Source organism: Scardinius erythrophthalmus (genome assembly GCF_964197995.2).
Source record: "Scardinius erythrophthalmus genome assembly, chromosome: 25".
In the NCBI taxonomy this organism is placed as follows: domain Eukaryota; kingdom Metazoa; phylum Chordata; class Actinopteri; order Cypriniformes; family Leuciscidae; genus Scardinius; species Scardinius erythrophthalmus.
This window is the reverse complement of record NC_138245.1, coordinates 14,302,236-14,318,350: the sequence shown is the minus strand read 5'-3', so window position 1 is coordinate 14,318,350 and position 16,115 is coordinate 14,302,236. Positions and strand designations below refer to the sequence as shown.

General features: G+C 38.4%; 2 protein-coding genes across 2 annotated transcripts in view; one reads left to right on the top strand and one right to left on the bottom strand.

The window, feature by feature from the left end:
- Window positions 1-1,238, top strand: part of jupa (junction plakoglobin a) — a 28,037-nt gene extending 26,799 nt beyond the window's left edge. Inside the window, exons 15-16 of the mRNA XM_081358540.1 lie at window positions 32-186; window positions 298-1,238. Coding sequence (XP_081214666.1) covers window positions 32-183 — 152 coding nt within the window. The 3' untranslated portion in view covers window positions 184-186; window positions 298-1,238. The remainder of the gene's footprint in view (window positions 1-31; window positions 187-297) is intronic.
- A 3,294-nt stretch (window positions 1,239-4,532) lies between these two features.
- Window positions 4,533-12,402, bottom strand: cdc6 (cell division cycle 6 homolog). The gene is made up of 12 exons (XM_081358545.1): window positions 12,260-12,402; window positions 11,349-11,612; window positions 10,979-11,248; window positions 10,699-10,898; window positions 9,919-10,073; window positions 9,684-9,790; window positions 8,466-8,605; window positions 8,279-8,379; window positions 8,121-8,191; window positions 5,786-5,958; window positions 5,028-5,168; window positions 4,533-4,932 (listed from the first exon to the last, which is right to left on the bottom strand). Exons 2-12 carry the CDS (start codon window positions 11,587-11,589, stop codon window positions 4,843-4,845), a joined length of 1,689 nt encoding a protein of 562 aa, XP_081214671.1. The 5' UTR covers window positions 11,590-11,612; window positions 12,260-12,402; the 3' UTR covers window positions 4,533-4,842.
- Window positions 12,403-16,115: the final 3,713 nt, after the last annotated feature.

Sequence of the window (16,115 nt, the reverse complement as noted above, 5' to 3'; positions counted from 1 at the left end):
CTTTTGCTGTCTTGTGCTTTGTTTCGTAAAGATCTCGACGGCTACGGTGCCCCCGTAGGATATCAAGTATATAATGATGGCATGCATATGGATGGCATTCCTCTAGATCCAGAAATGCAAGATGAATATGGGCATGGCATACCTTACAACCCCATGGGCAGACCCTTCCATGATAACTTCTAACCGGTCAGTACTACTCAAATACACTAGTTGTCATTCAAATACTCAAATAAGATTGGACTTACCTGCTGAAGTCTGTAACTCCATTAAATTGAGTGTTTTCTTTTTATTTCACAGCCTGATGATGAATTGAGCTCCACTGAAAGAGGATTATAAAAAATACACTAGACAGAAACTCCCAGCAGAGTTTTTTTTTTTTTTCTTCATCGCTGGGTGCCTGTGGTCCATTTCTCAGTAAACACACACTGACACTGCTGTAATATATGCAATTCTCGCTGTGCTGGGAGAGGCAGATTTGAGCAACTTTACCCTGCATTTTTGAGCAACTTTACCCTGCATTTATGACATACAGCATGTTGCATTTTACATGTCTTTTTGTAGAAAATTTTATATTTTAGTGTTTCTTATGGGTGCATTAATACTTTGTTGGTAAGAGGAATGGTTAACTATGCCAAAGAGATTTTATTCAAATATTTTATAACGATAATCACATTGCTTTTTATAGTTTTTGGAAAATGCGATCAATGATTTAGACTCGCGATCTCACAATAACTGACCTAAGGTCAGCTTTACGGCTTCGTTCACAGTGGTTTTAGTCAGACGGGTTGATCGGAGCTGATCAGAAATCAGCATTAGTTAGTTGAAATGCCTGGAATGTTGATTTTCTACAGCGCTCGGATCTCAGTGCAGTGCATTATCTTTCCTCCCTTAACTGAGACTGTCAAATACTGGAGTTCTTTTGAACTTTTCCCACTTGTTTTTTTTTGTTTTTTCACTCCATATATGTGTTCTGCTGAAACTGTCTTAATGTATCGACAAGGAAATACTGATTTTGTTTGTCTTGCAATGCATTGTGTATGGAGATTTTTCTTATTATCATTTGCGTGATGAATAAATGCTGTGCTGATTAAAAGGGACTAATGTTTAACTAAATGATTAAACCGTGTTATAAAAAATAGCTCCACATTTGTTCACATATTAACTGACAAAGGGATTCTTTGTAGCATTTTTACTTCATACTTTGTCCAAAAAAAGAAATAAAATCATGTTATCTAATACTTTGTGACTGGGATGTTGAAATTGTTTAAGGATGAACACTAGTGAGATCATTTCATAACACTGTAACAAAACTTTATTGGGATTCAGAGATGATTTTCCAGCTGAATATCTATTACAGTATGCAACATAAATGAAAGAGTGCAGATACCAGATATAGAAAAAATGATTAATTACAAAATTTCATAGTAGACGAAAAGCACTAAAGAAGAAAAGTTCAAATACCAAAAAATGTAATATGAACTCGGTATTCAACACAATACAGTAAACTGTTAATTACAGTACGGTAAAAAATTAATTACGCATCTACACCTTTAGCCAAATTTCATAACAGTATACAGTACTACAGCAGTTTCTTGGTCTTCTAGCAAAAGACTTTCTCTTAGGTAGTCATTTCTCAGTTCTGCAAAAATACAGTACTACAAAAAATGGCTACACATTTGAGTTAACTGTACCGTGAGTTTACTGTGTATACTATTTATATTATACTGAAATTCTGATTGGTGTATCATCAGTTTTGCTACTTAATGTTTGTGTTTTTAATTGACCCGAACAGTCAACTAATCCTTGTGCTAGGAAAACGATCCTCATGAACTGGAAATTAAGGAACACTGTACATATTGCATCTTGAAAGAACTTACTAATTACTTACTTACTAATCTCCATGGAAAACCTGTCCACTTCCATCCAAAACAGTGGTGTGGTGGTGTGGCGCAATGGATAAGACACATGCCTTTGGTGTGAGAGACCCGGGTTTGAATCCACTGTGAGACACCAATGTGTCCCTGAGCAAGACACTTAACCCCTAGTTGCTCCAGGGGCGTGCGACCTCTGACATATATAGCAATTGTAAGTCGCTTTGGATAAAAGCGTCAGCTAAATGAATAAATGTAAATGTAAAACAATACACTATACTTACACTCCTCTTGGGCATCTCTAATCACCTTCCTATATTCATGAATCCGCTGACCTTTTTTACCTGGAAACTAACCATAACTATATAATTATCTCCTTCTAGGGATGGGAAGAGGAAACAACACTGATCAATATTGAACCTAGTTAAATGCATGTATAGATTCGGGATACTGCATTCCTTCACCCTGGATTTCTTGCCTTGGGCTGGTTCTGCATTGCATGCCTTGTTTTTTAATGCATCACACATTAGTTGAGACACATACACATTGAAAGCTTAACAAGAAAGGTTATTTTAAAAAAACAGGTAAGTGTGGCATGTGGTGTGGTGGCCTGGTGTGGGGGGATGGGATGGATCTTGGGCCCTGTGCTCTGCTTAATCTGTCCCTAACGTCCCATTGGGGCATGACATGGGCAGGGGACCAACTTATGCCATGACCACGGAGGGATCAGAGCCAGCCTTAGATTATTGAAATTTCCTTGTTTGCATAAATGTGTGCTATTAGAGTTTACAATTGCGATGCTTGAGTTAATTGTATGTGACCCTGGACCACAAAACCACTGAAATTGAGATTCATACATGTTTGTTAGGATATGACAATATTTGGCCGAGATACAACTATTTGAAAATCTGGAATCTGAGGGTGCCAAAAAATCGAAACATTGAGAAAATCTCCTTTAAAGTTGTGCATTTATGTTTGCGATTGTGCTGCATCCACTCACAAAAATAAATGTTTTATATATTTACGTTAGGAAATTTACAAAATATATTCATGGAACCTGGTTTTTACTTAATATCCTAATGATTTTTGGCATAAAAGAAAAATCTATAATTTTGACCCATACATTGTATTGTCTATTTCCACAAATATACCTGTGCGACTTGTGACTGTTTTTGTGATCCAGAGTCACACGTCGTGTTTTCTGAATGAGAACAAGGTTATATCGGTAAAATGAGGGTATTTTTGTGTAGTTTTGCAATCATTAAAAAAGTTGAAATGTGTGAAAACAGGTGTTTTCTCTTCATGAAATGTGTTTTAAGAACTGAATGAATGGTTTGGGAGTTTGCGCCAGCAGAATCAGTTATAGTGTTTGCAACTGAGAAAAAACCCCTGTAAATTCTTTAATTGATTTAATAAAAATCTTGATTTGCTGACCAATCTTTTGGCTTCTCATCTTTAGTAAAGGCTGGACCCTAAAGATGGACACTGGAAATTGGAATAAAAAAAGGAATTGTTTAATATACACAAACTACATAAGCATGCAAAGGCTCCAAGTTTAAAGGATTAGTTCACTTTAAAATGAAAGTTCTGTCATCATATACTCACCCTCATGTTGTTTCATACCTCTATGAATTTATTTCTTCTGCTGAACACAAAGGAAGATATTTAGAAGAATGTCAGTAACCAGACAGTTTTTGGGTCCCATTGACTTCCATAGTATATTTTTTTCCTACTATGGAAGTCAATGGGACCCAAAAACTGCCTGGTTACTGACATTCTTCTAAATATCTTCCTTTCTGTTCAGCAGAAGAAAGAAATTCATACAGGTTTGAAACAACATGAGGGTGAGTATATGATGACAGAATTTTCATTTTAAAGTGAACTATTCCTTTAACTCTACAGGGAGGAACAGTCAAGAAAAAAAATTGTTTTAAAGGGGTGGTATAATGCCCTTTTCACAAGATGTAAAATAAGTCTTTGATGTCCCCAGAGTGTGTGTATGAAGTTTTAGCTCAAAATACCCCATAGATATTTTTAAATAGCATGTTAAAGTTATCTCTTTTTGAGGGTGAGCAAAACGCACCGTTTTTGTGTCTGTCCCTTTAAATGCAAATGAGCTACTGCTCCCGGCACAGAGGGCGGAGCTTCAACAGCTTGTGCCATTTTACCTCACACACACATGCACTGAAAATGTTAATGTTTATGTTCAAACTGGAGTCAGACAATCATGGAGAGACTCAAGGAGTGACAAGTAGACTGCAACAGGACATTTCTGAATGGTTAGTTGATGAATTTCTGTACCTTATGTGTTATCTTCTAATCATTGATTAGCATATTCTGTCATTATAATCTATAAATCGTGTTGCCGGGGGTGGGGTTTATGTAAATTTTAGGGTTAGTGATGTCACTAACCCTAGAGGAATGTCGTGTAGTCCCTACCAGCCATTTGTTGTAGTCCTTAAAAAACGATTTCTTTAAAAGCAAATATCTCCCTTTGCTTTGAACTTTGAGCGTCATAACTTTGCAGATGTTGTTTATGCTCAAACAGAAACATTACACACTAACTAAATTAAAAAAAGTGAAATAATAATCAACCACCCCTTTAAAGTGTGCCATACTTCAAATGGTTTAGATCAGTAAATAAATGACTCAAGATCAAACTCATGTACATTCTGCTTTATTAAAAGTGTATCCCCCCCAAAAAACATTACAACGTTGATGTACAAAATAAAATAGAAGGCAATATCTTCTGTTTGGAAGCATCAAAGAAGAATGACACTTTAAAAGGCAGGTAAAACGTTTGACACAAACATACTAAAATGACATTAACCCTTTTGGATCAAATCATCCCCCTTCAAAACAGCATATCTTGTTTTAATGAAGACTTTCACAGCTCATCAATATAAAATATTTAAAGGAATGAGGAAAAAAAAGAAAATAATAAAAAAAAAAGTTAAAACTCTTGTGTAGATTATGGCAGACCAGCCGCTAATATGCTACCAAGGAGAGTCCGATCCTTCAAAGCGTTTTCCACATCTCGCTCTTCAATCTTCAGGGAGATCTAGGAAAGAAAAAAATGTCAATTTAGAACCCTCATTAAATTGTAACGAATTGAAGTATTGATTCGAAAGCCATACTATTCATAAATGCTCTTACTTTAATCAACCGAGCTTCTTTGGCCTTTTTGAGAATGAGGATTCCTCTGCTCTCCAGCAGACTGCAGAGAGACAGACACTCCGTCTGTCCGACTCCTCCAACCTGCCTCTGCTTACACAGCTTACTGTACACTTCACACAGCTGGAGAAACAGAAACAGGGTTACCAACACTTCTTCAATGCAGTCTGAACATTTACACTTAAACAATTAGTTCACCCAAAAAATATCCTGGCTCTTCCAAGCTTTATGTTTTTTTCCAAGCTTTTTTTTTTTTTAAAGCTCCAAAAAGTGCATCCATCCATCATAAAAGTAATCCATACTGCTCCAGGGGGTTAATAAAGGCCTACTGAAGCGTTTTTTGTAAGAAAAAATATCCTTATTTAAAACTTTATAAACTATAATCACTGGCTTCTGAGAGTGAACTCTGACCCGACGCATGACATACTGATGAACGCAAGAAGCGCAGAGGATAGAGCAAAACAAAACACAGGTTACGAATTAGAAGTCTAAAACGAGAATTTTAAAGAGAAATGTCAGAGGAGACTGAGTTACTCCTACATCATACGCCTGGAACTTGACTCTCTTGTTAGCACACGTAACCAGAAGCTAGTGATTACAGTTTGTAAAGTTTTAATTATGGATCATATACACCTAGGGTGGCTTGGGGGTGAGAATATTATGGGATAATTTTCATTTTTAGGTGAACTAACCCTTTCAGTTATAGTGTTTGGAAAGGATTGATCAAACTTTTGACTCACCTTGCCCAACTGGACCTCTTTGCACTTGCCGTTACGGATGATCAGAAGCAGACAGCAGACCAGAAGTTTCTGCTGCAAAGGGAAACTCTCACCGTCCCTGCTGCTGGATGCCATGCGGTCACCATACACCTCAGACAAAACCCGTGCCACTTGAGGAACGCTCACCCGCGACACTGCAACAAGAGAGACAAATTCGTTATTTCATTTTCTTTCTAAATAATGCTGGAATGATTATCACAAGTGATGTGAGAAACTAAGCTTGAACCAATTGCTTCACAAAATGATTCAGATTCGAAGGGCTCGAAATGAGACACGCTGGTGACGCCTGCTGGTCAGAATGGTGTAAATGCAGCAAAACCGATTGCAAATGTTTTATTGAAAGTGTAAATCTATTAAAGGGTTACTTCAGGATTTAGCATTAAGCTTTGTATTAGTAGAAAACCTGTAGTATTTTCGAATTACCATGCTTTCCCCCCTCATATCCCCCTGAGAGGAGAGATTTATGTATTTTTTGTCTGGAAAAAATCCTCCGATGACGCAAAAATCGTCATTTTGCGTCATCGGAGGATTTTCTGTCCAGAGGCTAAAGACTACAGCCAGTAGATGGCGTTGTTCCGCATGTTTTCAGCCCGCCCATAGAGGGTGGGATCTCACTCACAGAATGTACACAGTATCAGCCGTCTTTCTTTGGAAGCTAAGCTAGCATGCTCTTGTTCTGTGGAGAAAGCTGAATAATAGGAGAAAGCTGAGTAAGTAGGGGTTACCATCTTCATTTTCCCGGACTTGTCCGGCGGCCGAGACTGTTAAAAATGTCCGGGATTCGGCTTTTGCGTTCTGCGGTCGCCATTCATTGTTTACATGCACACCTCTCGTTTCAATCTAACTGAATTAATTCCGATCGGTGAATCTGACTGTAGTGTTTACATGAACGCTAAACAAGTGATCGGTTGATGTGCGTTTTAACATTGCTAAGAAAATTCCCGCTCCTCCGTGAGAGATGCGAGACCCGGCGCGTCTCAGTATGAAGCCACCGGCCTCGCGCCGTTCTCCCGCGGCCGTAAGCCTCGTCCTGCTCGCCACAGTAAACATGATGAATGGCGACTGTAGAACGCAAAAGCCGAATCCCGGACATTTTGGGTCTCTAAATCCCTGGCAAACTCATCACTTACTTAGGCTAGCCTTGTTGTTTTCAACTGTGCTCTCTAACCGGTAGGCGTGGCCTCCTAAGGCAGCGAAGCAAGTGCATTCTGGGAGTTGTTGTCTTTCATCCACATAAGCCAAAAATACATTTTCTGGCTTTTCTCAGTCTAGAAAGCTCCAAATTCAAAAATTTCTCCACATTTCTTCTACTTAAATGACCTATTTTAAATACACATTCATCTTCCCAGAGGTGAAGTATCCCTTTAAATGCTAAAAACCAATCATCTAAAACAAAAACCTGAAGTGTCTTTAAGTGTTATGTTATTGTGGGGATCACTGTTTGTTTTATGGAGAACTTGGTTAATCAGGCCAATGAGAGACTTAACTACAATGTTTATTAATTATTTGAATTAATTATTTAATTATATCATTAAAATGTCTACAAATGTATAATTTTTTTTTTTTTTTTAAAAATCAGGCAAAAACCATATAGACACTGGTTCCGCTGGTTCACAGATGTCAACGTCCTCTAGTTGCGAACCATAGGAATTTTAAAACATTTATGACATTTATGTAAAGAAGCCTCGTTTACGGAACTCATGTAATTTTAACAGTTTGATACACACTCCGGAATCAGTGGTTCAAAAAAAAAAAAACTTCATGAAGCAGTGTTTTGAAAACGCCCATTACTAATTATTACATTGTAACAATGTATCTGAACTAGCCACAATAGGACATTTTGCCTAATTTGCCTATATTTATATAATAATAGACAATCTACTGTATTTCCCAGAATATAAATCGCTTCTGTTATCTGAAAAGTCCCATGACTTATGTTTTGTGTGCCTGACGTTAATTGCATACAAATTGCTTTGGAATATATGCAAAGTGAGCATATATGGATTTTTTTGTAAAGCATATTTCCTACAAAATTTCCTTATTTTTCCCATTCTGTTCTGAATACAGTTCTGCTGTGAATTTAAGGATTTGTTTTGGAGTGAGGGGAATGAAAACTGTTTAATGTCTGTAAACATTTCATTTTATTTACCAGTGTTTTATATCATTTCTGAATAGAACTACTTGTGACTGCATCTAGTTAATATAACTAGATGCGACTTGTGTTTTTCTTCTTTTCAACAATGATTATAGTCTGGTGCGACTTATTTTCCACTACATCTTGTACAGTAATTCATACCTTTAGGGCTAACCGCCGGTTCGGATGTCGTTTTAGACCTGTCATCCGCTTCCACAATCTCCACAGCCCTCCTGAAGGATAAACAGATGTGTGAGAACCTCACAAAACTGACCGTCACACTTGTGCTGGAGATTCAGCAGTAGAGCCTGCTCTCTTACCTGCAGATGTCGAGTGCTTTGCGAGCGTCTCCTGACACTGCTGAGACTTTCCTGGCACAGAACTGAACCGCCGCGGCATCCAGAACCCCTTCACCTGATACCTAAACGCACAAACACGCCAATGTATTATTACCTCAGAATGTGAGACTGGATAAGAGCAAGTAACAAAATATACAAGTAGGCATACTTGTGTGAGCCGGTCTTGGACGATTGCATTGAGCTCCTCACGACTGTAGGGAGGAAAGTTGAGCAGTTTGGGTCTGCAATGTGGTTTTGCCTGGAGTCTTGGCAGGATACGGTCTGTCAGGTCCAATGCATTAGCAATACCTAAGGGGTCAAAGTTCACATGTCAGCAGACATTCAGTACGATCCGCTTTGTATAGAAGAACATTAGTAGAAATCAAGTCTGTTAATAAAGATGCAGTAAGTGATTTCTGAGAAACGCTGTTGAAAATGGATCGGACCAACGGCTGCAAGTATGACAACATGCAACCAATCAGCAGAAGGGGCGTTTACACTCATGATGGGGTGGGGGGGGGGGGATAAAGTGAGCTAGATGGAGGTTTGAAGAAAGACTATAGAAAGAGAGATGGTTGAGAGACATTCCAAAAGAGAAAAACTGACAGGATAACAGGATAAAGAAGAATAGGACAGGATAAAGAAGGGTTATGATCAGGCAAGAGTTTTAAGCTGCGTTCACATTACAAGCGACTTTGTCGCTGCATGTTGCCAGTGGTGTTCCCACTGCTGGTTGCCTAGTAATGTTTGTGAGTGACATTCACGGATGTTACTCCATGTACTCTTCATTTGCATAAAGTTAAATAGATCTCAACTTTATCGCGTCGCTGGACACGCCCCATCCAGTCACCAACGGTTGCCGGAAATCGGCCGCTCTCCATTGAAATTAATGGTATCATGTCGCTTGTAGTGTGAACGTAGCTTTAGGACCCACGTTAATATTAGAAAAGCTTTCCATGGCTGGAGAGACCTAAGTGGGAAGGCATGAAAACGGGCGCAGAGGATGCGTTGTTTCTGCTCCATATGCGAGTAACATTGGTTTTGCCATGTTTCACAGAACAGATATATACTGTGGTTCTAATGTTAGCTAATAACAGGACAGTTTTGAGTGGCATTGTGAGCTGGTGTGCTGCTGGCGACTAACAACCAACTTTTGCTTGTAGGTACTCTTGTGTACTGCATTTACATTTTTTGTTCTTCCTTGTCATTCATTACCTTGTCTTTTTTTTGTGAAGAATTATTTTGCGTTGCTTCAGCTACGATAAAAAGACATGGGGGCGGAGCAATGAAGGTGTGTGTTTGTTTGGGTTGATTTCAAATATCAACAGTTTCTCAGAAATCACTTACTGCACCTTTAATGTCCACAAATATGTTATAACAATCTTACCAATGAGACAAACACGAGATTTGGGCAGGTAAGGCCACTCAAAGATCGTGTAGAGAACCTCCTGAGACTTGCTGTCCAACTGGTCCATCTCATCGAGAACCAAAAGCCTGTTGCACACACAAAAAAAAATAAACACCACAGTAAGAATTAAATCACATGTACAAGGCCTACAAACTAGGCTAAAAACATGGAACAATTCATGCAAATTGCACTGTCTGAATGCAAGCTGACTTACACAGTGGGCCCAGAGCTGGTCAGGTGTTTCTCCAGCCGAGCCTCGCTGTTGCCCTTGGGAACCCCCAGTCTCTCTCCCAGCAATGGAAAGATGGCATGAGAGCTGCGCAAATTCATACAGTTGATGAGCACAGTCTGAACTCCTTTCAACAGAGCCTGGAAACAGAATAGAGGTCACATGACTTCAATTAAAAAATTATATATATATATATATATATATATATATATATATAAATAAACATAAGCACAGTTGTTTCTTGCTATAACAGCATTTAAAGCCACAACACGGAACTTTTGCGGGCGCTAGGGGCACTAGCCCTGGAACTTTCACGTCGAGCGCCACCTAGAGGCCACAAGCGCCGCAGCACTGTCGCAAAAGTCTAGAAGACAGTATATCAGAGCCTATGGTCACGTGACGGCCGTAAAGCGATACGTTCTCCAGGTCACATGACCTGTTCAACGACGGTCCGTCTCCTCCAAACTTACATAGGCGGTATTTCAAGAGGGCAGCCCCGCTCGGAGCATTAATAGTGTCAAACGCTGTATATTGGCCTGAGGAATCATTTAAAATAACTCGTATGCGTCAACTCTTTAGGTCACAAAGTCCACGGTGTGGCTTTAATAGAAATGTAGGTCTTTTGAATCAATTTAATGCATCATTGCTGAATAGAAGTTAATTTCTTCCAAAGCATTCTTACTGACCCCAAACTTTTGAATGGTAGAGTATATTAAAATATATGCTTTTTGATTTGCATACGCCCATATTTTCTCTTGAGCTCACCTTTTGTTCCTGGAGGACACAGTTTAGACAGGCAGTCTTGCCTGTGCCAGGAGCTCCAGAGATATAGAGGCTGGAGGGTTTTTCTGCCACTACATGGTTCTCCAGGAAGGAGACAATGGCAGCTCTCTCTGCCTCACGAGAGAGAAGACGTTCGGGCACTGCAGTGTGAAGAGCCTGCTTTATGCTCTGATAACCCGATTCTACAGGGATAACGACATAGATCAATTATCAAGTCTCAAAAATATGTGACATCAATATTAATATCAATGTTAAAACTTACTTTTGACAGGAAACAGTCGAGTAACAGGGATCTTTCCCTCTGTACGGGAGATCGGGTTGGTACAGGGGGTCTCATGCAGCCGTTTTGGCGATGGACGAGAAATGGGAGACAGGGGAATTTTCGGTGAGGACGGGGTGGGACGTGGAGGTGAGGAGAAGACCGGTGTGTTCTCATTGAAGGACAGTTTACGAGGGGAGCACAGAGGAGCGCAGCGCTGCTTAGGCGGAGAGCCAAGCATAGAAGGTAAGAGGTTACATCCGTTTTCATCACCTGAAACACAAACAAGAGCTCATAAATAAAAGATAAAGCACGACACATTACTATAAGTACAGCAACCAAGATGGTCGTTTAAAGGTGATGATTTAAACACCTGTGCGTTTCCGGGGGCTCAGGGGCAGCCGCTCACACTGAGAGGTGTTTTTCAACACAGAGTTTCTGGGAGACTGACAGGCGCCAAACAAATCCCCCACATTTGTCTTTCTAGGGGACAGAGGGGTAGCCTGGACATCCACCGCATTCTCGGAGGAGCTTTTAGGCTGAGAACCCAACCTGGAAGACTTCCTCCTAGGGAACTGAAGGGTGGGCTGATTCTGTGAGCGAGTGCTGGGCATTTTTAGTGTACCAGGAAGCAGATCTGTAAAGAAAAGCACAGTGGTAACTTAGAAATCAATGATCTGCAATGCACAAAGCTTTAATAGTTTGCTATTTATTCAGTGACAGCTTTCCCATTTTGATTTTAGAACATCGGTTGCATCAAAACTGTACTTTGAGGAGAAAACAGGGTAACCGTGAGGAATTTAGCAAGTAAGTGTTGTTTTTCCTGTAGACTCTGGGGTGTGCAAAGACAAAGACATCCGAACATAAAACCTGTTGGGGGTGTTTAGTATAATAGCATCAAGTCTTAGAAAGATTTAATTATTTTTTTGTTCCGAATCACACTGATCAAAGATCACAAATGTTCCTTTCATTTGACGGGTTTGGTCCTACAGGCGCTATGTGGTTCTTTATTTTGCTTACGCACACAATGCTTCCTATCAGCTCTAACTCACTACTATGCAAAATTAAGTAACGTTACAATTTAAAAATTAAAAAGGTGTGTTTGTTGCAAAACACGTGCACGTCTCCGACAATACTGTAAACTGAATGCGAGTAGTTTCTGTCGTGTCATTTGGCGCCAAGCTGTTTGTTCAAGCGCTGAAAATCACTGAATAAAGTAGTTTATTTAAAGAAACTACAAACAATCTCTTAAGGACTAAAGAATGAACATATTGAATGTCTTACCTGATTAAAGTTGAAATTGACAATCGCTGCAATAATTTTCTCTTGTAAGCCTCAATGCTCCTCACCACACTAACCCACCGTCAAACTAGCGCCAAATGTGTTGTTGTGAACTCCTCCTCTAAACAGCTGAGGCGCCGGCGTGTGACGCTTATCCGTGACAACGCATTTCATTGGCTGCCCAAGTCCCTCTTGTTTTAATGAACCAATAGGATTCTTCTGAGTCCCTTCCCCCCACTGACTTGACTGTAAAGGCGCGTATATTGTATCTTTGTTGGTATTTTGGCGGAAAGAATTTCCCGGGAAATATTAAGAAGGTTTTAAACTGCAGTTTTGAAATGTTGCATAAAGAGAAGGCAAGTATTCCACCATCATATTTTTACACTCTTATAAATTTGTTTTAACTCATGCTGGTATTTTACCACCATTTTGTATCATTTTATCGAATTTACACATCTAAAAAAAACTTAAAAGGTTGGACGTGTTTTGAATTGGAGTACTAGGTGCTATTCAAAAGTACCATTTTAATATGACATATATATATATATATATATATATATATATATATATATATATATATATATATATATATATATGATGAATAAAGTCTGATATGAGTGTCATGAACATTACATAAACAACTCTCTTTAGCATATTTTGGTTTCCAACCAGATTGAAATTTCATCTTAAGTTATAGGCTACATTTCTTCATTATCATAGGCATGGTGACAATAACAACCACTTTCATTAAGAATATGGGCCGCCTATATATGATATATAGAGTAATTCAAGTGTATTTCTTAGACTGGGATTCTGTTTGATTTGACATTCATTAATAAATGATTCTACTTAACTGTCAAGATATCTCATTTTGTGTTTTAGCCTACATGAAGGGCAGTTTAAAAAAATAAATAAATAATAATGTCAAGATGGCCTCTTTTCAAGATTTCTAAATGTGTGCATTAAAAACTAAAAAATACAATGTTTTTATTTATTTCCCTGAATAATAGTCAAGTCACTTAAATAACGCTTTATACAAAACATTGTTTCAATGCAGCTTTACAGTGATAACAGGAAAATCTGTTCAGTGTTGATTTAGAATTGAAAGAATTTTCATTTTTTAAACAGTATTTTTGTGTTAATGCAGCTGTTTTGCATATTCATTAATCCAAATGTGTATGACAGTCAGCCCATAAATCCATAAGAATTATGCATGGATGCTATAGCTTTGGTGTTGCCACCGCTCGAAGTCCTCATGCCACTCTATAAATAATTTTCTACTCATACTCAACTCTCAAACTCATACAGGAATAACATAAGGGTGAGTAAATGATGACAGAATTTTAATTTTTGGGTGAACTATCCCTTTGTCAGTGGAAACTTCCCGCATCGCACCTGGTTTGGAAATGTCCACATTGATTCCTAAATTGATGCACCAATGTTTTTGAATCGAATAAAACCTATTTTTGTATGCTAATGGATACATTGAAAACATGCAGTAGTATTTCAAGCTTACTCATCAGACAAAATGTCATTCCTTCAGGCACAGATGATTATTGCCCGCCTGAGTTCAAACCTGCAACTGTCTGGTCACTGGGAATTCTTCTATTCACATTGGTGTGTAGACGATTCCCAGGAAGCAATGATCTGGAGATGATTGATGACGACATCTGGCTTGAGCCTGGCGTTTTAGAAGGTGAGATGGTATCAAGAAGACAAAATTGTTATTCTGAATCATACTAAACAGAACAAAGAAAAAAGGCGCAAAAAGTAACACCTGAGCCAAATGGCTATAAAGATGGGCTTGTTGATAATGCAGGAATTTTTCCGGAATTTCTGAACTTACAGATTAGCACGGTCAAATCTTACAGCTTATTATTACAAAGACAGCAGGTGTAAAGTTTAAGGTTATAATCTGACTCTCTCGTCGTCATCTCTCTCTCCCATTGTTCTTAACAGAATGCTGCCATCTGATTCGATCCCTCCTTCAGCAGGACCCAAGCCGACGGATTAGTTTGGGGAAAATTATTTTCCACAGATGGTTTAAGGTACTGAGCCTAAATCAGCTACAAATTACTTTGAATGTTGTCTTTTTTTTTTTCATTTGTTTATCTGTTGTGGCATAAGAAGAAATCTGAAGTCAGATCTCTTAAGTTTGTTTATTTAAGTTTGTATACCATCAGTACGACAGTGTTAGTGAGGGAAATGATAGTGAGGAGAGAAAGAGTAGTTTTGAGAAGCTGCCATCTTTTCATTCCTCTGACACATTAGCCAGCCCAGGTCAGCTTACGCAAGTGCAGGACCAGACTACTGAGAGAAGCACTGATGGTAAACCAAATGAACATGTTATGAGACATGTAACTGGTAACTGGTTTTGTTAACTACAGCTCTGTGCTTCAAAAACACTTTAATCTAAATATGGCCATTGAAGAATAGGGGGATTTTCTGTTCCTAGAATCATGTGTCATTAATTATCATAAGAAAAAATCCACACCTTCACACCTTATTTCAAAACGCAATTGATTGAAGTTTAATTAAGGGCAGGATCAGATTTGCATCCCATGATGGAGTTCTCACAGCTCTCAAATGTACGACTGCTATCAAAGTACACCACCAATGAATGGATGAGGGGCCTGAGATAAAGATTCAGATGGAACTGGATAAATATTGTGAATGTTCTGATCCAATCTAACTTCTGACCTGTAATGTTGCCTGAATCATAATCATACACTGTTCGTTCGTTGGCCCCCGACTGAGCCTGGTTTCTCCCAAGGTTTGTTTTTCTCCATTCTGTCACCTTGATGGAGTTTTGGTTCCTTGCCACTGTTGCCTTGGCGTATGGCTTGCTTAGTTGGGGACATTTAATATTCAACAATATTATTGATCTGCCTTACTTCAGGTGGACGATGAAGCAATTTTCTTCTAGAAACAAACTTTGTTGTATTATTTTCATGTTATCACTGTGAAGCTCCTTTGATACAATCTGTATTGTAAAAAGCGCTATATAAATAAAGGTGACTTGACTTGACTTAAGTGACATTGAAATCTGAATGAAAGAGCGCAACTAAAAGCATAAAATTAAATAGGGAATTAAGCTTCAGAATAAATTATTAGACATTGACCAATAATCACTTAGCATTTCACCCTAAATCTGAGGTCATAATAAAATGGAGTCAGGTAAGAATTAAATTGAAATGTAATTACTTTGCGCATCGAAAAGACAGAAGACATTCCATTGTCTATCACACTTTTCAAGCATATATATTTTATGTTTTTGTAATGTTTATATTAAGACCCATTTACACCAGGAATAACTATATTAGCATGGACACCTAACATGATAATGCCATGTTTATTTTTAGTTCACTTAGGAAGGATTATGATTGGCTATCAGTGTTTTATCATTCATCTGCTAGGAAAAAAAATGCAAATGTGATTCCAACAATATCTTTTCTCTGTTGTTATAGTAAGCCTCAGAATATGTGTAACACAATATATGTCACAACAATATATGCATTAAGAAATAACAAATATGAAATACTGTGAATATATGCAAAAGACCAATTATAAAGCAGTGTATGACAATTATATTACGTCCTTATCGTAAAGAAGTCGAGTCAAGTCACCTTCATTTATATAGCGCTTTTAACAATATGGATTGTTTCAAAGCAGCTTTACAGAGATAATAGCAAATTACCGTAACAGATTGTTTAGGCTTTACAACAGCTCTAGGACAAAGTTATTGTCCAGCTAAAGTTAGTTTTGATTGATTCACTTCCGTCGCGAAGATCATTAGTTATTAACTTAGGGGCCGCTAACACAACACCGTTCTAAACAGCAAAAGGAGTACAATCAAATT

Excerpts from the sequence above, each read along its gene's own strand:
- cdc6 (XM_081358545.1), bottom strand. The coding sequence starts at position 11,589 with ATGCCCAGCACTCGCTCACAGAATCAGCCCACCCTTCAGTTCCCTAGG. Across the intron at positions 8,380-8,465 it reads TCCAAGACCGGCTCACACAA|GTATCAGGTGAAGGGGTTCT; the intron begins GTATGCCTACTT and ends TTGTGCGTTTAG. Across the intron at positions 5,169-5,785 it reads AAGAGGTCCAGTTGGGCAAG|CTGTGTGAAGTGTACAGTAA; the intron begins GTGAGTCAAAAG and ends CTGTTTCTCCAG.